The sequence below is a fragment of the Microtus oregoni genome, unplaced genomic scaffold (genome assembly GCF_018167655.1).
Source record: "Microtus oregoni isolate MIOR12 unplaced genomic scaffold, Mior012 000027F_ref0000203, whole genome shotgun sequence".
In the NCBI taxonomy this organism is placed as follows: domain Eukaryota; kingdom Metazoa; phylum Chordata; class Mammalia; order Rodentia; family Cricetidae; genus Microtus; species Microtus oregoni.
The window spans coordinates 32656317-32678243 of NW_024543086.1; the positions used below are offsets into that span (position 1 = coordinate 32656317).

General features: G+C 49.1%; 1 protein-coding gene and 1 long non-coding RNA gene across 3 annotated transcripts; one reads left to right on the plus strand and one right to left on the minus strand.

Annotated features, from left to right (window-relative positions):
• Positions 1 to 13342: 13342 nt before the first annotated feature.
• Positions 13343 to 17888, minus strand: Sts (steroid sulfatase). 2 transcript variants are annotated; one of them, XM_041676085.1, is made up of 11 exons: positions 17465 to 17888; positions 17045 to 17188; positions 16836 to 16957; positions 16600 to 16722; positions 16111 to 16268; positions 15845 to 15918; positions 15171 to 15307; positions 14826 to 14963; positions 14524 to 14683; positions 14320 to 14441; positions 13343 to 14197 (listed from the first exon to the last, which is right to left on the minus strand). In XM_041676085.1, exons 1-11 carry the CDS (start codon positions 17479 to 17481, stop codon positions 13890 to 13892), a joined length of 1503 nt encoding a protein of 500 aa, XP_041532019.1. In that variant the 5' UTR covers positions 17482 to 17888; the 3' UTR covers positions 13343 to 13889. The 2 variants fall into 2 exon arrangements, with proteins under 2 accessions (XP_041532019.1, XP_041532018.1); XM_041676084.1 differs by having other exon boundaries at positions 15845 to 16268.
• A 251-nt stretch (positions 17889 to 18139) lies between these two features.
• On the plus strand, positions 18140 to 19479 carry LOC121463896. The gene is made up of 3 exons (XR_005976477.1): positions 18140 to 18389; positions 18567 to 18950; positions 19277 to 19479. It is a non-coding gene; the product is annotated as an uncharacterized LOC121463896 (long non-coding RNA).
• The last annotated feature ends 2448 nt before the right edge of the window (positions 19480 to 21927 follow it).

The following is a 21927-nucleotide window of genomic DNA, read 5'->3' on the forward strand; positions in this document are numbered from 1 at the left end:
GGTTCCCAATGAGAGGCTGGGGGTTAAAACCGGCTGCCCATACATGAGTTTGAAGGGTGAAATGAAAAGGGGGCCCTTTGGGAGAGCCCGAAGCCTGAGAAGAGCGAGGGGCAGAAGTCTTACCCAGTCGAGGTGGAGTTCCTGTGACATTTTAACGAGAGCGGTTAGTCCGTTCCTCCTTACCTGAAGACTGAGGGTGGTATGGTATGTGGAAATTCCAGGGGATTACAAGTGCCCTAGACAGATTTTGAGAAATCTGGGAAGTAAACTCCGGGCCGTTATCTTTTGGCAGATCTGACAGGGGGCTGCTGTGGCTTTTCCTTAGGTGTGGGTGTTTTAACAATGGGAGAATGGTGATTAGTGATGGCGGGAGCCTAGAGGGGCTTTGGAAGATCGAGGGGGCGGAGTAGGGCGGGGAGGAGATGGAAAGGAGTCCGAAGATGCTTCAGGCTCCCTGTGTGACCTGTAGCAGGGGGAAACTTCCAATTGTTTGCGCGACCTGTTGGACGAATATTTATGAGGGACCCTATCGGAGGGGCTAGGCAAAGTCCTTGCAGATCTGGAATGGGACTTTCTTGGGGATTTAGAAAGAAAACGGTTAGGTGACCTGGGAGGGACTCTGTCGGAGGGGCTAGGCGAAGTCCTCGCAGATCTGGAACGGGGCTTTCTTGGGGATCTAGAAGGGGAACGTTTAGAGACGTTAGGTGAGTCCTTCCTGTGCCTAGAAGAGACCCTGGAGGAAAGAGGAATGGGTGAGCTGTTGCTGTCGCTGGACTGGGCAGAGCGAGAGGGAGTGGCCCCTCGAGGCCGGGGGGTGGAGGTTTGTCCGCGGGATCCATGGCGGGAGCAGAGGGTTCCTGGAGGGATGGCATTGATAAGAACATGTGTGCAAGTGAACGGTGAGAGGCAGCGGAGGGGTCAATCTTAATGGCCATGTAAAAAATGCCATAATGTACATCATTTCCTTCCATTTAGCTGAACGGTGACAGAAGTTAGCCAATTCCCGTAAAATATTGGGGTCAAATGAACCCTGAGAAGGCCACCTGAAGGAACCCTGTAAATTGTATTTTCAAGTTTTAGAGCAAAGATGGATTAATGTAGATAGTTTTACGGAGGGAATTAGGGCGTGAGGTTTCAGAGCTTCCAGCAGCTGCCCGAGAGGGGAAGCTGGAGGAACTGTTTTAGAAGGCTTAGCACCCATGGCTAGAACCATGAAACTGTCCGCAGAAGGCACACGGAAGTGCCACGAACACAGCAGCCCTAATTACAGGCATCTGAGCAATCGGGCCATGCTATAGCCCAATCAACCCGAACCTAGCTACCAATGGGAAACAGACCCGGCTAGGAGGGGGCGATTAAGCCTTTGGGGCTGCCCGTTGCAGCCAAGAGGCGCTCACCCCGTAGCGAGCCCATAAAGAGGACAGAAAAAAGATCAGAAAAAGAGGGGTAAGAACTGAAAGCACCAAACTTCCAGGCGCGGACAGAAACAGGTTTAGCCAAGGGCGCAAGGCCGGGGGAAGGGGGGAGAAGTCAGCATCCATACCCAGGAGACGCCAAAGAGAGGTCTCTGGGCGTAATGGGAAGGCGAGCCAACCCAGGTGAACTCACGAATCAGCCGCTGTTGGTGATAGATGGCTGCGTTGAACACGTGGGGGCGGTCACAGGTTGTCAGTCCTGACCTTGTCCCGGGAGAGGCCCCGAGCTCCGGGAGGCGCCAAAAGCCCAGAGCCAAGGCCTTAGATGAGGGCACAGGGACGAAAAGGTTACCGAGTCGACTACGGCACCAAAAATGTTATTCTTTCTTGTCTTGTCTGCGGGGTTGGAGAGTGGAGACGTTAAGTGAGACACACAGCAGTGCAGGGTTAGGAAGGAGACACGGACATGCGGCGGTCCCACGTGGGTGCACTTTAATGGGGGGGGTAACAACAGGTGAGGGACAGATGTGAAGAGACGAAAGGAGAGAGGGGGAGAGAGAGAGCTCGTGGAGACCCCATTTTTTAACAGGGAATACAGGGGCATCTGGGAGAAATGCCCTGCGCCTGTGCGGCTTCCAGTCCAGGGGGATGCTGGGAGCTGTAGTCTCCAAAAGGAACAACAGTATGGCTATTTTTTAACATTAGGCAACCTTTTACCTTTTGGGCCTAAATACAAAAGTTGTTCGACCATAAGGACACGTGCTCAGCTATGTTTACAGCAGAATTACTTTATCATAGCCAGAACCTGAAAACAACCCAAATGTACCTCGTTTACACCTAGGACAAATAAGACATCACCTTTTAGATAGCCATGAATCCACAAAATATCTTGGAGTAACTCTATGCAACAGGACTGAAGGATGGGCCTGTCATCTCTGCTTGTGAAGGGAAAAATGTTTTCCATTTTTAACCATTATCACTTGTTAGAGTATAACTCTGGCCCTTGATAAATTTAATAAGAGGCTCCTGTCCTAGCAGGTCCACCCTGAAGCAACACCTGGCAGCAGGAAAGGAGCTCAAGCTGAGACAACTCTACTCCCACCCAAGAGCAGGCCACACAAATGGAAAAACTTGTATGAATTTAAGACATTAGAAAACGGAAAGATCTCCTATTTTCTTGGGAAAGTAGAAGAAACACAGCAAAAATGGCAATCTCACTGAAAGCAATCTACATATTCAGTGTAAATGTCCATTAAAAATTATAGTAACATTCCTCACAGAACTCACCTACAGATTTCATGTAAATGTTTACTAAAATCATAACAAAATTTCTCATAGAACTCAAAAGAACAATCCTCAACTTTATAAGAAAAAAACTCAGATAGTCTAAACAATTTTAAAATCCTATGTACTTAAGGAACCTAAAACTTATAGAACCATAGTATTGAAATTAATCTACCTTGGATATAAATTTATATGCCTACAAACTAAAGATTTTTGACCAAGATGCAAAATTGTAAAATGGAAAAGAAGCATATTTAACCTCCTTTTACCGTCCTGAAGCTGTAGCTTTCTGAGGTTAGTTTCCTTTTTGCAAACCTGCCAGGCAGCTTCTGCTCCACATGGCAGGGGGTTAAGACACAGGCTCTCTAGGCCTCAGGCAAGCAGGCGTAGCTGTGTGGATTGTACCCTTACTTCTCGCATCTTGAGGGACTCTTTTTTGAGTCCGTGCGTAAACATATCCTGTTTACAAAATGCTTGCCCCATGGTAAAAAATTTTTTACCTTGCATCACTGTTGAATCCCCTCAAATCTGTCTCATGGTCGGGTTTACCATGGAGATGCTTGCTGGAAGGGTGCTTTGCCCACTGGCCACGGTGGTCCAAGTGCGTGGACAGGCCTGTCTTCCATGTGCAGCGACGTTCCTCAAACCTCCATGGTGTCCTCAGGCCTTACGTTCTGACGCCATCTATCCCAGCTGGTGGGATTCGAACTGGGGTCCCTGATAAACTTGGGGGAGAGGAATGAAAGGAGACAAGAGACACGAGAAATGACAGCAAGACAGGATTTCTGATCAAGCCGTCTTGTTTATTCCCTCTCAGAGGCTGTAATATAGCAAACGGACAAAGCGGGGAAGGGAAGGGTGTCAGGAAAGTCAGGTCTGCTGGAATTCAGGTCCGGAGACAAAGGAAAATGCTAACTGATTCCAGAGCCTGGCGCCTGCAGGTCTCTGCTAGGAGATAAGATGTCAGGTTGATTTCCTAGACCCTGCAGAGGGGATAGAGGTAAATATTTTTCTTAACTTGTGAGCTTAAGATGGCTGTAACCAAAATGCAGGTCTCAAAATACAAGTCTTTGCTTCCGGCAGTGGCTTAACAGAATATAGCCCAACTGGAAGAGATGTTCAGAAAGAGAGTAGATGGGGCCATGGAGATGCCATGGAGCACCACCAGAGACAGAGCCATGGTATAGAACTCTACTCAGTAAGCCACAGTCACATGGCCATACACAGATTAATGGAGATGGTTTAGTTTAGGATATGAGAGTTAGCCAGAAGTACACGTACGATATTGACCAAACAGTATTGCAATGTATATAGTTTCTGTGTGATTACTTCTGCTCTGGGCAGCCTTCCCCACACTGGATATTCTTTACCTGTAATGCTAGAGACTATTTGAACTATATAAATAGGTGGATTTTTACACAGATCCCTATGTGCATGTGCTGAGGCTAGGGCACTTCTTTTAAGGTTAAATCAATTTGTGTTTCATGGATATCTTATCTAAATATCCTTAAAAGAATTTTATGACAAATTTCTGGTTATTTTGTTTATGACACGAAGGTTGATGTTCTGGAATCCAGTGCTTTTATATTAATATTAAAGTACTTATATTAATATTAAAGTTTTTCTCAATGTAGAACTTAAGATTTAGAGTAGTAGTTTTTAGAGTAGGGTGCTCACACAGTGTCTTAACACAATTATGCACACATGCCCAACACATAGGATTAAATAATGAATTAGATTCAAGCCCTCTAAAACCTTTAGTATAAATTTGGGTATCGAGTAGTTCTATAGAAACAAATGTAAGGATGAATTACTCCAGTACTTGTGTCTAGAACTGTCTCTCCAATTTGACTACAGCTACAGGTACAAAAGACTCAGCCTACAGGAAGGAATGCACTGGAAAAGCTTACTGCGAACTAGCTAAAGAACTATGTAAAATAAATGTATGGATACTGTTGATTCAACTCTTGTGAAAAAAAAAAGAATTTGGGGACTGATAATGAGAAATTTTGCATATTCAAAAAATTAAGAAATTTAATGAAGCTAGCTGTTTGCATTTGGTGTTTATGGATATGGTAAAAATGGAGGGAATGACCTTGGACATCAAATTCCCCAGCTCTATAGGCATATAAACAGCCTAAAGTTTTCTCTATGTTCCCAAGGAAACAAATGATTCTACAGCTCTCATGGGGCTTAAATAACTGAAAACACAGCCCAAGTCATCATCATAATATTGATATATCACAAAGTGATGTCCCATTCTCAACTGTCAGTCAAAGTGAGCTCCTGGTTGGAAAAGAGATTCTGTATCTTAGGAAGGAATGATGTGGGATAACCATATATAACTGAGGCAGTAGAACACTCAGATCCCTTAGTAGTGGCTATTTCCTCACCTTTACATTCTAAAATATTTCTTACCTGTTTTTTTTTTTCCTGGGGAATTAATTCTCTCTTGTCTGTGGAGCTGACAAAGACCTTGGGTGAAAGAAATAACAATAAACACAAGGGGGGCCTGGAGAGATGGCTCAGAGGTTAAGAGTGCCTGCTCTTCCAAAGGTCCTGAGTTCGATTCCCAGCAACCACATGGTGGCTCACAACCATCTGTAATGGGGTCTGGTGCCCTCTTCTGGCCTGCAGGCAGACACACAGACAGAATATTGTATACATAATAAGTAAATAAATATTAAAAAAAAACAATCAACACAAGAGTAATGTCCTTAGGTGATCACCTGTCTGTACTTTAGACGGATACCAGTATCAAGGTAAGCAGGCAATTGGAGGGCAGGGATAAAGTGTGACACATGAGGATGCATTGCTAAAGAACTTGATGAGTCTTCTAATTCTTATAATTGGAAATCTGCAAGATATGTGTGAAAATGGTTTTATTGGTATGGGATATAAAATAGAAAGAACTAGATCATACTGAGTTATTGACATAAGCCTAATGCATAAAGAATCTAGATTTCTTATTTCAGCTCAATTTTAAAAGGCGCCTATGGTCTATTTGATTATTTGCTTGAACCTATGTTATACGATAGTCTACTCTGAAGGAGTTTGAAATGTCTGACGTGCCTCTGCTTTCTACATGAAAGAATGAAGGGAATGATCAAATGGGAAGATTATAGTGGTTTATCACAGAAGGCACAATTCTCTACAGTGGACGTGACTCTAAGACTTTCTTCACGAACCCTGTAAGGAGCTGATTTATGGGAAGACCATGAATACATACAAATATCTACCAGAGTGTATAGGGACACACAGACTGAAATTGCATATCTTCGCTGCAATAGGGTAGACTGGATCCTACAGTGGAAAGGTCCATGTGGCAGCACCAAATCGCAAAGACAAGGGGTGATAATCACCTTGATAGACAGTGTATGCAAAAAAAAATGTTCATAAGGGTTTGATTCTGGCTAATTAATCATAATGCCTTCAAAAGTGAGGTAGACAGGAAATCTGCTATGTTCTTGCTCAGTCTCTATAAGAAGAAAAATCAGAGGACAAATGGTTGGGACTTTCAAGGTGTGTGATTTGTCCATTAGTCAGAAAGACATCCAGGGAAGGAACGCAGATGGAGATCTCGTGGGGACATGGCTGCCAGCCCTAACCTGACGGCACTGTGTGATTGTATGAGAAACAGACTGCTCGGCTCCAGTCATTAGAAACTCTGCCCCCAGAGAGCTCAGACCTGTGTGATGATTTATACACAAGTCCCCATGTGATGCCTAACAAAACTTAATATGGTACCAGGCATCCCTTAGGGGCCATTGACCCTTGTCCTCACATGCCTATGAGATCCTAGTGCCCTGCACCTGAGGTAAGAAGAGGATAATGGTGACCCTGCTGTAAGGTGTTAACCACTTGTTTTTTGTTCGTAACTTTCTCATTGCTCTGGGACCAGGATGAATTGATCGTGCATAACTATATAATAAGAAAGAGAAACAGGAGAGGGGAGTAAAACAATGTTTTGCCTAGCTGTTGTTCCATAGATAACTGTAATACACACCTTTAATATCCATCCTGGTAAACCTGTCCTTCCCCGCTCAGCATGTTTGCTCTATGTTTCTATTAACAGTGAGAATTTGAATAGAGTCTATGTCTTAGGTCTTTCCCAGTGGAGTCAAACAACATAAAAATCCTGGTCATTGCTGTCATTGTCACTGAAGATCCAGCCTGCCTTCATCTTAGGTGTAAATACAAACTAGGTTCATTCCTGTTTATGATTAAACCTGTTTCTCAAGTAGTGGACTCTGACACACCTGTAACCTTAAGTACAAATGGTTCTGTACTGACTGTCCCAAGATTGGAAATAACACCTTTGATTGAGAAGGGTTGTAAGTGCTACCTTATGGCTAACTGTTATCCCACCTTGTAACCTCGTCTTTGTCCTGGAGGACTTTGGGACTAACGCGTTATGCTTCTATTCTGCTCTGTATCCCCCCCCCCCCCGTATTTTATCCATCAAATCCTCCGTTTAGAATCCTCTCTCCAGATAAGAAAGTCATTAGATTTTTACTTCATTATCCAACTTTATTCTTCCAGGGTCCCTGTGATGGAGTAGATGGCAGTCAATGCAGCAGCAAGGCAACCTCAGCCAGCTTCACCCTTTCTAGGACTGAAGCTCCTGGACAGCCATTTCACATGCAAAACTCAGGCCTTGCTTTTTTTGAAGCTCTGTGGTCTCCTCCCGAGAAAGGCAGACACACAGACATGATTACCTTGATGACAGGTTTCCTGCTGAGAAAAGCAAACACACAGATAGGATTACCCTGTTGACAGGCTTCCTGCTGAGAAAGGCAGACAGACAGGTTGAAAGTTTTTAAAAAATTGCTTTTTTCTGTTTCTTTATTTAAAGAACTTGCTAGGCAAGGATTGATCTCAGTTATCAACCACCTATATCTTGTAAGAAATTGTTGTAAGGAGGCCACTTGATCGTTCCTGGCTGCTCAGACCCCCAAAACCACACAGAAACTGTATTAATTAAATCACTGCTTGGCTCTAGCTTCTTATTGGCTAAATCATACATATAAATTTAACCCACGCCAAATGTTGCCATGTGGCGTGGCGTACCAGGTAAAGTTCCGGCATCTGTCTCTGGCAAGGCTATGTGGCTTCTCCTTGACTTTGCCTCTTTCTCCCAGCATTCAGTTTAGCTTCCCCGTCTATCTAAGTTCTGCCCTATCAGCAGGCCAAGGCAGTTTCTTTATTCATCAATAGTATTCACAGCATGAAGAGGGGAATCCCACATCAGGAACTGATTGGATGTTTCCAGATGAGACAGAAAAGCCGTTCAAGGTTCATGTAAATTATGTAAGGATCTGAGAAACTAATTTAAGGTATGAGAAAATGAGAGTTAAAGATGGCACGTGGTGTTAATTAGGACTTCAGAGTTTTAACATATTAACCAGTGGAGAAGCTGGCAGCAGCATTTCCAGTGGGCCATTCGAGAATAACGAATCATAGACAATAAACACAGTACATTTTTATGTTTATAAGCACAAGCAACCTTCTGGAAAACCAGTGCCATGGCTCCCAGATGTTGGCACCTACTTGACACCTGAATTATTTATTTAAAGGTACAGTTTGACAATCACTACTGGTCAGCAGGAGCTGAGAAATTAGGGTGATTAAGAAGGGAGCTGCATCGCTGAGGTGAAGTCTTCTGGAAAGTGTTTCCTCAGAGTCAGCACACAGAGAGCCAAAGCTGTCGTGTCACTGAAGGGTTCATGGAGAATTGTTGAGACTTGGCAGAGTATGTTAGTGCTAGAGTCACCACAGGAACCCAGGAAAGGTAACTGGTGAATGTGTAGCCAAGTGTAGCAAAAGACCCCAGCAATTTAGATATGCCAGAATCATAGGATGACCCCAAGAACAACAGCAGCCATGGAGTGTAGGAGCAGGGCCTGCTTGTTTGTCCTGGCCACCTGGCTAGCTTAAGCCCAAAATAACCACACAGAAACCATATTATTTAAATCACTGCTTGGCCCATTAGCTCTGGCTTCTTATTGGCTAACTCTTACATCTTAATTTAACACATCTCCATTAATCTGTGTATCCCCACGTGGCAGTGGCCTACTAGCAAAGATTCGGCAAGTCTTACTCTGGCAGCAAATCCATGGCATCTCTGACTCTGCCCTTCTTTTCCCAGCATTCAGTTCTGTCTTCCCCACTTACCTAAGTTCTGCCCTATCAACAGGCCAAGGCAGTTTCTTTATTCGTTAATGGTAATTACAGCACACAGAGGGGACTCCCACGTTACCTCCCCTTTTCTGTTTAAATAAAAGGAAGGTTTTAACTTTAACAAAGTAAAATTACATATAACAAAACAGTTATCAAACAAGAATTACAGTTACAATATTTATATCTACTTTATCTTTTATCATAACTAAGGAAACGTACAACTATAAATTCTTCACCTCCATTAAAGACTCCAGAAGGATATAATATTACCTAAGAAAACAGGAAGTGCTTGTAAACAACTTCCAAAAGTTTTGAATTGACAGAGACATCTCGCTGCCTGGACAGTCACTCAAAGTTCTTCTGTATCATTGGGGCATCCATCTTCAGCCCACAGGCCCACAGTATCCAACAGACTTTTCCATGAAGCAGGAAATTTCAAAGACAGATCTGCCGATATTGGCAGTTTGCCAGTCACTATTTTCTGTGTCCTGCAGAATGTCTGGTAGACTCTTTAGCAAGAACCCCGAAGGACCATATCATCTTTAGGCAGGTTTAGCAGTCATTTTTTTGGCAGGTACTGCATGTCCAGTTCAGCAGTTCAGGCAAGAAGAGTTTCTTTCTGTCAGTTAATAACTCTTCCCATGGCTAGCCCCATTTATAGGGCCAATAATAGCATTATATTTTTTTCTCCTATCCACCTGCCTTCTAATCCCCCTCAAAAGAGGACTCCAGGATGGCAGTAAACAAGACGCTGCTCCAACCACACCTCTTGCTGAGCCTGAGCCCTCCCACTCCCAGCTCTCCCCTCTCCCACGTTGCTCCAGGCCTTCAGGAAGCAGCCTTGTTAGAGCAGGAGCCCCATTATCCAAGGCGTCTAAAATGTGTGGTTGATGGCTTCACCCAGCTCCTGGCATAAGACCCAGGAAGGTCAGGATCACTCCCCAGGGCTATTTAAACTGCCCCCCAGAGAGTAAACACAGGGTCTCTGGGATTTGCAAGGTCTCCTCTCTCCTCCTCGACATCTTTTCATGGGATCACCTGGGAGTAAGGGCATTTTATGAAACATGGAAATCTTTAACTTGGTTTGATTAGGATTATCTGTGTCAGCAGAGAGGTTCGTCTAAGACAAAATACCTAACAGTGCCCTAGATTTTTCTTGAAATAAGAAAAAAATTAACTTATTTTTGGTTAATGAAAGCCTACAATTGAAAGACTTTTATTGTTTTTTAAGAAACTGAACTTTTAAAGTGTTTGGCCTTTCTAAGTTTGTAAAATGTTTTCTATTATGATGGGGTGAACAAGAAAAGGTTTGTGAATTACAGTAATGTGCGTGGTGGTTAAACCGACAATGTGTCAGTTCTGCTGCCTAACATATGAACTTGAAACCAACTAGAATCATCAGACATGAAGGAGCCACAATTGAGAAAAATGCCTCCAAAGATCTGGCTGAAGGCCGGCCCGTATGGCATTTCTTTTAACTAGTGACTGATGTGGGGCTCTGCTCATCGTGTTTGACTGGGGTGGGTTGGTCCTGGTTTTATATTACCTGCTGGTCATGGTGTCCAGATGAGAAGCCTCCCCATGACTTCTGCATCAGCCCCTGCTCTGAATTCCTGCTTGAGCCCCAGCCCTGACCTCTTTTGGTGATGAAAAGATATGTGTAAATGTGAGCATACTAAACTTATTCCTCCTCAAGCGGCTTTTGCTCATGGTGTTCCGTATCTCAAATACTTATTACCATCACCACAACTGTCACCATAACTAAGACACCTGACTTTACTCCATGCCTCTTGACAGTTGTTCCTCTGCTAACGTCATCCATCAGTAACATCTTACATAAACTTTTATGGCTTTTGGGTGTGGATTGAAGAAAGTGACTTTCAAGAAAACATCTAGGTTTCCAGGGTGACTTAGGAATTTCTGAGGCATCTAAACCCATGACTAAGCAAAAGCTGGGCAATCAGCTTCTGTCGCAGATGGCCACTATTGGATGACGTGGCGTTTGTGATATGATCTCACAAATCCCCTTGTAATATGCATGCATCATATTGTTTCTGTTTCATTGGCAAGTTCTAACTAGAACTGTTAATATTTGTAACATGGATGGGGCCTGCTTGTTGGGGTTTCTGTCCTGCCCTGTTCCCACAGCTGTTTAACCCCAAAGAAAATCACACAGAGATCTCCATAAGTTATAATGCTGATTGGCCCATTAGCTCAGGCTACTTATTAGCTCTTGTAGCTTATATTAATCCATTATTCTGATCTATGTTAGCCACATGACTCAGTACCTTTCTCAGCAGGGCAGCTCATATTCTGCTTCTTTGGAGTCTGGGCAAGAGTGAGAAGAATCATCTTTCTCCTTCCCAGAATTCTCTTGTTCTCATTGCATCATTTCTACCTCCTGTCTGGTTTTCCCACCTATACTTCCTGCCTGGCCAATCAGCATTTATTTGAAACATGATTGACAAAATACAGACAGTTCTCCCACACCAAATATTAATGAAAATTGTTTCGTACTAATGCTGAGTGTCCCGTATCTCAAATACTTATTACCTAAGTTTTCTACAGATTTCGGGTATTTTTAGATTCAGAAATAATTTCATAGTTCATCATATTTAGAGAGGTTAACTGATTGGGGCCATGTTTCGTCAGAGACTTCATTGATGTTTTTCTTGCACCTCATGCACGTACCCTGAGAAAGGTTTTCTACAGTATTTTGCCACATCCACATTTTCAGTACAATCCATCACGAGGTGTAGAATTTTGTAGTTTTGGAATATATCAGTACCCTAAAAGCTACATATTTTGAACTCAGATTTCAGATTAGAAAAATCCTTAAGATGTTTAATGTTACTATTTTGGCAAAGTTCAAAATTATGGGGAACGTGTAGAGACTGGGCAAAGATTGTAATCTCTGTTCCATGTAACACTTTAGAGTCCAGAACCTTTCAGTGTTAGGCTGTCTCCTCTAGGTTCTTATGATCAATTCTTTCACCAGTAATTAAAAATAGAAGAGGAAGAAAGATTATATCAGGACCATCATGGCCAAGAATTCCAGTGCGTTAGGGGATTTCTCTTTCATGACATCAGCAAACCACAGAGTAATGTTGGAGAAGGTAAGGTCAGTAGTGTTTCCAGTATAATTAGGATTTCAATAAGTCATAGAGTTACCTTTCATGTGTTAGCTCTGTACATCATCAAATGCCACAGTTTGTCCAGGCAGTCGCTGGGGTCCACAGTTCTGGATTTCTGGAAGACACTGTGAGCAGAGCTTCCTCATCCGCAAGCAGGAATTTGTCCAGGACTCGACGTCGTCTTCAGTGTCTGGGGCGTGGTTCTTTACTGCAGGGATCACCCGTATGTTCAGTCTCCTGTTCCCACGTCAGGCTCAGAACAGACCTGGGTCCGAGTCATCCACATGGGAGGTGGGTCATAAAATTAACTGAAAACTGCATCCTCGAGCTTGTAAGGGAAGAGCAACGCATTTCCATCACTAATTCTTGAGAACTTGAGGGGCCGTTGACGTTTTCTGAGACTTGAGTTATCTGCAGCACAGATGCTACCTGACGATTCTCCCAGTCACATGATCACCAGGGGCGCCGTCCTCACACGCCTGACACTGCGGAGGAAACTCATGTGCGTTTCTCAAGAAATCACGTGAACGCGCCAACAGTGCAGACAGACGTGAAAACAAACCTGCTTCTTTCACGGAAAGCTTTGTGGGTTTCTGTGAGGGAAACTCAGGGACGAATACATGCATGTGCTATGAGGAGTTGGACGGGGATTCCCAGGCCCTGTGGCAGGGGTCATTTGCATAAATGTGAATGAGATCGCTGCATAGGCATGTGGCTGCAGAGGCTCATTTGCATATGCTAATCAGCAAGACCTTTATGATAATGGGGTTATGGTATGATAGTTTATGTGCATGTTTATGTCAATGAACCTGTAATTTATGCAGAATTATTATAATCTATGTGCGTGATTAAGCAGAAATCACAAAACTCCCCATAGCCACCAAATACTCATTTGCATATAGGTAAATCGGGCAGTCAATTTATGCACGTAATTATCTACCTACAGCTCGACCCCAGGTTGGGTGATGTGGCCCTCATTTGTATATATGTAAATCGGGCTGTAATGTATACACAGACTCCAAAGCTTGAACCACAGGTGGGTGGCTGCTCATTTACACAGATGCTAATGTGACCACTAATTTATGCAGCAAGGCCCCACCTCCTGAGGGTCCCTGGGGTCAAGGGTCAGGCTGGCGCCCCTCCTGCCACACACATGACAGGCTGAGCACACGTGATGGACTTGGATGTGACCCGGGGTGGGTGGGACTTCCTGCCCCACACACGTGTGACAGCATATGTCGCACTGGCTTCACATATGTAACGTCATGTCACCCCAAAAATCCCATCCACGCCCAGAATGGAAATCACGGACTCCACACGGCAGCGCCCTCATCGCCAGTGTCGTTTTATTCCAGTGTTGTGCGGACGCAGTGGGGGGGATTAAATACGAGATCGTGTGCTTCACATGTGTTAAAATTTTCCTTTACCGTGGACACCGGATGGGACTCGTGAGTTCATTTCTTCCAGGTCCCACGTGGGGTCAAAATGAGAGGAAAATAAAATAATGATAAAGTGCAGATTTCACGTGTGTCCTGGCGCTCGCACATGCATGTCGGGCAGTGCAGGATTCCACGCCATCTTCACGGAAACACTGATCGGAACTGGCCGGGATGTGCACGTGGGGCTCACACGCGTGTGTCAGACCTGAGTCAAGACTGTAGCACATGCGTGTATCACAAGCCGGACAGCAGGGTTCACATGGGTGGGGTTTTCACAAGCGTGTGTCTTCGCGCTCGACAGCGAGTGCGTGTCCTTCATGTGTGGTGGGTGTGCGAGGCCCGCATCCTTCATTTGTGTTCACGTGTGCTGGGGGGAGGGGATCCGTGATTGCCACGTGACCCCGGAGTTAGAGGGGTCACGCATGTGTCAAGTGACATCACAGCTGCAGCCACGGCTTCCACACCAGGTTGCTGAGCGACAGCTGCTGGGGCACCGCGGGGTCCAGTGTGCGTGTGTGCGCGGCCACCGCCTCCCCCACAGCCGCCAGGACCGCGTGGTATCGCGGCTCGGATTCCGGGGTCAGGGAGCGGCGCTCGCCGGGGTCACGTGTGAGGTCAAAGAGCAGTGGAGGGTCGTGGCGCGTGATGTGTGTGCCGAAGCAGAAGCACACGTGTGAGGAGAAGCAACCATTGGTGCCAGGGTCGAAGTTGGGCGTGAAGTAGAAGACTTTCCAGAGGGCGGAGCCTGCGGGGAACACGCACCACACAGGTGACACACGCGGGACCTATTTCACACTCACATGTTCTATTTCACACATGTGCCCTGTTTTACACACACGATCTGATGTCACACACGCGTGTGCTCACCGTCCTGTGGCCGCCAGCGCACGGCGTTGAGGTAAGCGTTGCAGTAGTGGAAGAGGAACTCGTGCTCCGACCACATGCGCGTCCCCCGCAGCAGCGGCATCAGGTCCCGGCCGTCGATGATCCTGCGGGGACACACGTGTGCGATGCGGGAAGAAAGTCCCACCCCATTCATGCCCACCCACAGGAAGCCCCGCCCCCACGCACCTGTCGGCAGGAAGCTCCGCCCCGGCCAGCGCCAGCACCGTGGGGAAGATGTCCATGTGGCTCGTGGGCTCCGCCAGTTCCAGGCCGCGGCCAAGCTCCCGCGGGAAGCGGACAACACCAGGCACGCGGATGCCGCCCTCCCAGTTGGTGGCCTTGCCACCTGTGCCGCAGGACAGAGGGTCAATCACCTCATCCACCAATCACACGCAGTAACACACATGAAGTCATGTCAAGGACATACATGGGAAGCACACACAAACACGGAAATCACACAACACGCACACACGCCCTGCGTCCCCAACCTTTGTAGATCCCGTTGCTGCCACCGTGCATCTCGCCCTCCTCGCTCACTTCCTCCACGTGGGCGCCGTGGTCAGATGTGAAGTACACGAGCGTGTCGTTCGCCAGGCCCAGGCGGTCAAGCGCATCCAGGATCTGCCCTGTGGGGGCGGGGAGGGTGCAGTCATAGTGTGACATCACCACTTGATCACATACACACAAACACACGAACGGCATCATCACGCAACAACATGCATGACATCATCACACAAATACACATATGACATCATCATGTAATTGCACACGTGACATCATCACAATCACACGCGTGACACCATCCCGTGTCCTCCAGGCCCCGCCCCACTCACCCACACTCCAGTCCAGCTCCTCGACCGCGTCCCCGTAGACGCCATGGCGACTGCGTCCGGCGAATTTTGGGGCCGCAAAATGCGCAGTGTGGACGTGGAGGAAGGAGAGGAACAGCAGGAAGGGCACGTGTGAGTGTCTGCAGGCGGGAGGGGGTCTAGCCTCAGAACTCAGATATTACATGTGTCACACATGCATGATGTATGTAATGCGACAAGGGACACAGATGCGGTCTAGGCTTGGACACCATGCATGAGTGCACTCACATGTCCCTCCTTTAGACACGCGTGTACAAATTAAAACAAGCACACAGTGGTCTATCCTGCGACCCTAAGTATAACACGTTATACATGCATGATCCATGGAAGGTGACACAGGGCAGATAGGGTCTAACCTTGGAATCCATGCATGACATTAACATACACGTGACACACACATGACATGCAACAGGGTTGGACATGCATGTGTGATTGGCAACATGCATCAACCATGTGGGACATGGGCATGGGACACATTAGACCATGCGCAAGAAGTGCGACTTGTACGATGCCTGCAGCGGTCTAACCTGAGACCCCACTCCCAACCACAGAAAAGTGGTCTAGCCCCAAACCTCATGCATTAACATAGCTCACATGTGCTATGCACATGCATGACATACGCGTGACCCCGCGCTCACCTCTCCAGGAAGCCCACAGCCTCTCGTGTGAGCCTCTGTGTGAGCTCCTCGTAGGACGCCGGCCGCTGCACCACCTCGAACCCGGTCATGAGGACACAGTTCGCGGGGCGGAAATAGTACAAGAAGGTGAAGAAGCCACCAGCCACTGCGACCGCGAGCAGCACGGGCGCCACCATCACTGCCACGGGCACACGCGCCAGCCCCAGGTGGTGCAGTAGCGTGAGTGTGAGCGCACACACAAGCAGCACCTGCACGGGCACACGCACCAGCCAGCGCCTGGCGGAGTTGAACACGGAGCCGGAGCCTGGGATGCAGTCACGCAGGTTGGTCAGTGGGAAGCCGTGGAAGGACTCGAACCCGTGGCGCTGCGGGTGGTGGCAGAAGTCGTCCCGGTGGTGGCAGCTCACGCCCAGGTGCCACTTCCCTGCCAGTGGAGGGGGACACGCTCATCAGGGCGGGACGATAGTCACGTGTTGTTACGTGTCAATCAAATGTACTCATGGGTGCCAATGGTGATGTCGTGTCAAACACGTGTTGTCATGTATGCAAATGCTGATGTCATAGGTCACATGTAAGTCGATGACATGACATCACGAGTGTGACAAGGTCATCACGTGTAGATCGTATGTAGTCAAGGGTGCAAATGCTTGACATCATGGGTTGTCAGGTTCCGATCACGTGTCAATGACATGATGTCACAGGTCATCTTTGAGACATCATGCGTGTAAACACACTGATCATGTGACGTCACTCACCGACCAGGCCCGTGCGGTACCCGCGCTCCCGCAGGCGCTGTGCAAAGGTGACCTCGCTGGGGGGCAGCCCGCCCGAGGACGCCGTGAACATGAACACGCCCACACGGTTGTGCGAGGCCATGCCTGTGGAGGGCGGATCGGGCCGGCTCAGACCTGTCCCCACTCTCGGCCCCGCCCCCACTCTCGGCCCCGCCCCCACTCTCGGCCCCGCCCCCACTCTCGGCCCCGCCCCTCACCCGAGCGCACAGCATAGCGCCCAGTGAGAAAGGCTGCGCGGCTCGGTGTGCACAGGGGCGCGGCCGCCAGGTGCTGCGTCAGCTTCACGCCCTCACGCGCCAGGCGGTCCACGCTGGGCGTCCTGGGGGGGAGGGAGGGTCACGCGTGGGCACGGGAGACACACGCACGCACGCGCCCCTCATCCACATCTGCACACGCGTGTCCCCACCTGAGCGTGCTGTTCCCGTAGCAGCCGAGGTCCCCGATGCCCAGGTCGTCGGCCATGATGATGACGAAGTTGGGCCTCGCGGGGTCGCGGGCACCGCCCACGCGGAGCAGCAGGAGGAGCGCGAGGGCCGCGAGCGACATCGCCCTGGGGAGCCGGTGTGCACGCGTGTGGGTGTGCGCGTCATGCGTGCTTATGTCACGTCACGTGTGTAAGAAACGCTCACATGTTACATGTGTGCCTTCATGCGTGCTTACGTCATTCCTGCTTACATCACAAGCACCCACGTCACACAAACATACGCCCCCGTGTCCCCATCACACTCGGGTTTACGTTCGTTGGGCACCGCAGCTGGGGCTCCGTCGCTCGCCTACGATCCCGCCGCCCCCTCCCGCTCCCGGAGCCCCCGCGCGGGTTACGTACGAGTTCGTCGTCGCCATTTCCGTCCGGAGCCGTGGGCGCCGCGGCCGGGGCTCCGTGGCTCGTGCAGGAGTTCGCGCGTTAATCGATCGACTCCTCGGGGCGCCGCGGGATCGTCCGCTACCCCCCGGAGCCCTAATCCGCCGCTTCCGCCTCCGCTTCTTGTGCCGTCCGGGGCCACGCGGGTAGCATACGAGTTCGCTGCGCGCGCGTTGACCGAATGCGCGACCGCCGCGGCCCCGGCGCTGTTTGTTTTGGCCCCGGGTGGGGGCCCCGCCCCCCTGAGCGCCCGCGGGTGTCAGTCATTGCCGGGGGGGCGGGGCCTGCGGGGGCGGAGGTCACGGCCGCGCTGACCCCGCGGCGGAGGACTCAGCACAGCACCCGGGGCGAAAAATATGTAAACACGCCGGTGCCGGTGACGTCAGCGCGGTGCGGTCACGTGAGCTCCAGGCCCCGCCCCCTTTTCCCGCCCGCGGACCGCGTAGGAGGCCGCGGGCCCCGAGAAACGGTCACTTCCGGTTTCACGGACCAGCGCTTCCGGTGCGGCGGCCGTCAGTCACGGTGACCGGGCGGGACTTCCGGGAGTCCAGGAACGGGGGTACAGAGCCCAGCACCCGGGGGGACTGAGTCCTAAGCACCCAGGTCCGCGGCCGCGGGGGAGGGGCGGGGCGACGGACACTTCCGAGAGGGCGGGATCACCGAGCATAGCACCCGGGGTTACTGAGCGCTGAGTCACTAGCACCGCGGCTGCCGGAGCCCTGAGTCCTGAGCCGCGAGCACTTCCGGGAGGGCGGGGGACCGAGCACGGCGCGATGAGCACTCGCGGGAATGAGGAGGACTCAGCGCTCAGCACCGCGGGCGGCTAAGGAATCCGGGGACTGAGCGCCAAGTCATCAGCACCCGGGAGGACTCAGCGCAGCACCCGCGGGTCAGGGGGTCAGAGGGTGGGGTCGGGGGGCGTGGTGTTTGGGGGTCACGGGGTCACCTGACTCGGGATCGACTCAGGCGCGGGAGGCGGAAGCCGGGGACCGGAAGTACCGCCCCGGGGTCCAGAGTGACAGACGCGGCCCAGCCCCGTCGCTGACGTCACTCGTCCCCGCCCCAGGTGACGTCACCCTCGTCTGCCGCGGGAGTCACAGCCTTGGCCTGTCCCGTGACCGCATCCCTGCGGTGTTGACTGTCCCGGATCCCGTGGGTGACCCTGCGGTGTTGACTGTCCCGGATCCCGGTGGGTGACTCTGCGGTGTTGACTGTCCCGGATCCCGTGACCGCATCCCTGCGGTGTTGACTGTCCCGGATCCCGGTGGGTGACCCTGCGGTGTTGACTGTCCCGGATCCCGGTGGGTGACCCTGCGGTGTTGACTGTCCCGGATCCCGTGGGTGACCCTGTGGTGTTGACTGTCCCGGATCCCGTGACCGCATCCCTGCGGTGTTGACTGTCCCGGATCCCGTGACCGCATCCCTGCGGTGTTGACTGTCCCGGATCCCGGTGGGTGACCCTGCGGTGTTGACTGTCCCGGATCCCGTGGGTGACCCTGCGGTGTTGACTGTCCCGGATCCCGGTGGGTGACCCTGCGGTGTTGACTGTCCCGGATCCCGGTGGGTGATTCTCCAGTGTTGACTGTCCCGGATCCCGTGGGTGACCCTGTGGTGTTGACTGTCCCGGATCCCGTGGGTGACCCTGTGGTGTTGACTGTCCCGGATCCCGGTGGGTGATTCTCCAGTGTTGACTGTCCCGGATCCCGTGGGTGACCGGAGAGAACATGGCGGACTTCCCGTCTGCCCGACTCTCCGAAACATTGATTCCGTTTCCAGAATTAAATCCTCGTGATCCAGTCTAACCCGCTCCACTGTAGAGCGCTGTGCCCACAGTTTTATAGCTCATCCTGTGACGCAGAATCTCCCAGTCGGGGCCTCACTCGGACCGGGTTCGCGGTGACTTGAGGTTGTTCGTGTGCGTGCGGAGCTGGGGAAGGGGATCTGAGCTCATTTCCCCCCAACCTCATTAAATCTGTCAATTTTTTGAATATGCAAAAGTCCTGTGTTCTCAGTCGTCAACCTCTGTTCTCCCCAGAGTGACCCCGTTATCCGCACGGGTATTTGTATGTTCGTGGACCTCGCAGTGAGCGTCCCCGAGCGTCCCCTGCCGTAGCTGCAGGCAATTGGAGAGCGAGCACATCCTCACGTGTGTCTCCAGACACTGGACACCACAGTTCACACTACATTTGATCCTGTGCAGTGTGCATAAATGTGTTAGGGCACCGCCTGGGAGCCTGACTCTGACGTTCTACACTGAGAAAAACGTTAATATTAACATAAGTGTATAGCACTGGATTCCAGACCTTTGTGTCATAAACAAAATAATCAGAAATTTGTCATAAAGTTTCCTTAAAGACATTTAGATATCTGTGAAATATAAATTGATTTAACCTTAAAAGAAGTTCCCTAGCCACAGGAATACCCTTACTTATAGGGACCGTGTAAAAATCCAGTGTTCCTGGCAGAATACGTAGAGAATGTACAGCCTTAACTGTAATTGTCATATCGAAAGAGCATGTACCGTTTATTTCGGTAATGTTCATTGACCTTGTAAAAATGGTTAAGAATGTCTTAGTCTATAGTTTGGGCTTCTCACTCCAGATTAAGAAAAGTTCCCGTTTTAAAATACCCTTGGCCGTCATGGAAATTCAAGTCAATACGACTCTAAGATTCCATCTTACAGCTGTCAGTTTGGCAAAGATCAAAACACAAATAACATCTTGTGTTGGAGAGAACATGGAGAAGGTTAGGGATCTGTCTACCTCATCTACACAACCAATGCTTCATCACACCACAAGGACATTTGCTCAACTTTTCTTAATGTATTTATTTGTAATAGCCAGAACCAAAAACAACCTACATGTCCATCAGCTGAGGAATTGATAGGCAGGTGGGATACATGTTCACAATAGAGTATTACTCTTAGAAATGATGGCAACATGAAATCTGTAAGCAAATGAATACGACTAAAGTTATCCTGAGTGAGGTAACTGAGACCCAGATAGACCAACACAGTCTATAATAATTTATAAGTGGATGTGAGCCATAAAGAACTCTGATATTCTCAGGCCCAGGTAAGACAAGAACTCAGTGGTGGAGAACAGCACAGGGATCAGGTGGGGATAGAGGAGGAGAGCTCTGGAAAATGGAGGCATTCGGGGCTGAGGTAGGAATCTGCTGCAAGGAACTCCCAGGGATCCACCAGGGAGATACGTAGCCCGAACCGGTCACTTCCTGTAACCAGGCAAATCTTGCAGTGAAGGGAACGGGACACCCACAGCCACAAATCCCTCAATCTGTAGTCGTTCCTGTGTCGTGTGGACACAAACTGTGCTGGGGTAAATATGGTGCAGAAATCGTGGAGTGGGAACCAAGAATCCACTGCAGCCTGAGACCCAGGAGAGTGAGGCCACCCCGCCACTCCCTGCAGCCTCAGGACCTCGTGGAACCAAAGAGGACTGGTGAAAAGTCAAATTAATGATGTCTAATGGTATTCTGCTATTCTCAGCTTTTTCCCTAGTCCAGCTATCATCAGGGAGACTTCGTCCAGCAATGGATGGAAACAGAATCACAATGAGGCTGAACTCGATGAATCCTTTGGAGGGGGGATAAGAATTATAGAAGCCATAGGAGTCAGGGACACCGAGAGAAAACCCACAGAGTCAGCTAACCCGGGCTCCTAGTGGCTCACAGAGAAGGCACTGACCCCAGGCCCTCTACATACATGCAGTAGTTGTGTAGCGTGGTGTTCTTATGTGATTCCTAACACTGGGATTGTGTCCACAGATGATTAGTCTTACTGTAACTTATTATGTCATGTTTTATTGATAACCATGATAGGCCTCTCCTTTTCTGAACACAGGAATGGGGATTGTTAGGAGAGGAGGGAAGGAAACCTGGGGTCAGGATGTAAAAAAGAAAGGAAAAAAGGAAGAAAGGAAGGAGGAATGGGAGGAAGGGAGAGCAAAATGCTGTTTCTTGACAGTATAGATACAGTGAGCAGTTTTGTCAGCATCATTTTTGCAACAATAAAACATTTCCGCAGAGAAAAACAGTTGCTGTTTTATCCACTGCCACCAGAGGGACTCGTTCACACACTGTATGCTGCAGTTCCTTCCTACAGGAGAGAATTCAGCTCTGTTGAACACACCACACAATTATAAACAGATTGACACACCTTAAGTTTGTATCGGAAACTATGGTGGTATAAAAAGTTTTCTTATTTTTTTACAGGGAATAAAAAGTAATTCTCAAAACCAGGAGGTGAATGAGCATGTCACAGCATAGGTGGACCTACTTTAGTGAACTACAGAAACAGAAGGGACATCCGAGACAGACCAGCACAAACTGCAGACACGAAATCTGTGAAAATGTGTGATCTGACGTTACACAGCTCCCACTCCCCTCCTCAGCAAAGAAGAGTGGAG

What these genes read in the sequence shown, in the direction of transcription:
- Sts (XM_041676084.1), bottom strand. An exon ending in TACGGGAACAGCACGCTCAG is followed by an intron (nt 16,958 to 17,044) that starts GTGGGGACACGC and finishes CCTCCCCCCCAG; the next exon opens with GACGCCCAGCGTGGACCGCC. An exon ending in GCGCTGGCGGCCACAGGACG is followed by an intron (nt 14,198 to 14,319) that starts GTGAGCACACGC and finishes TGTTCCCCGCAG; the next exon opens with GCTCCGCCCTCTGGAAAGTC.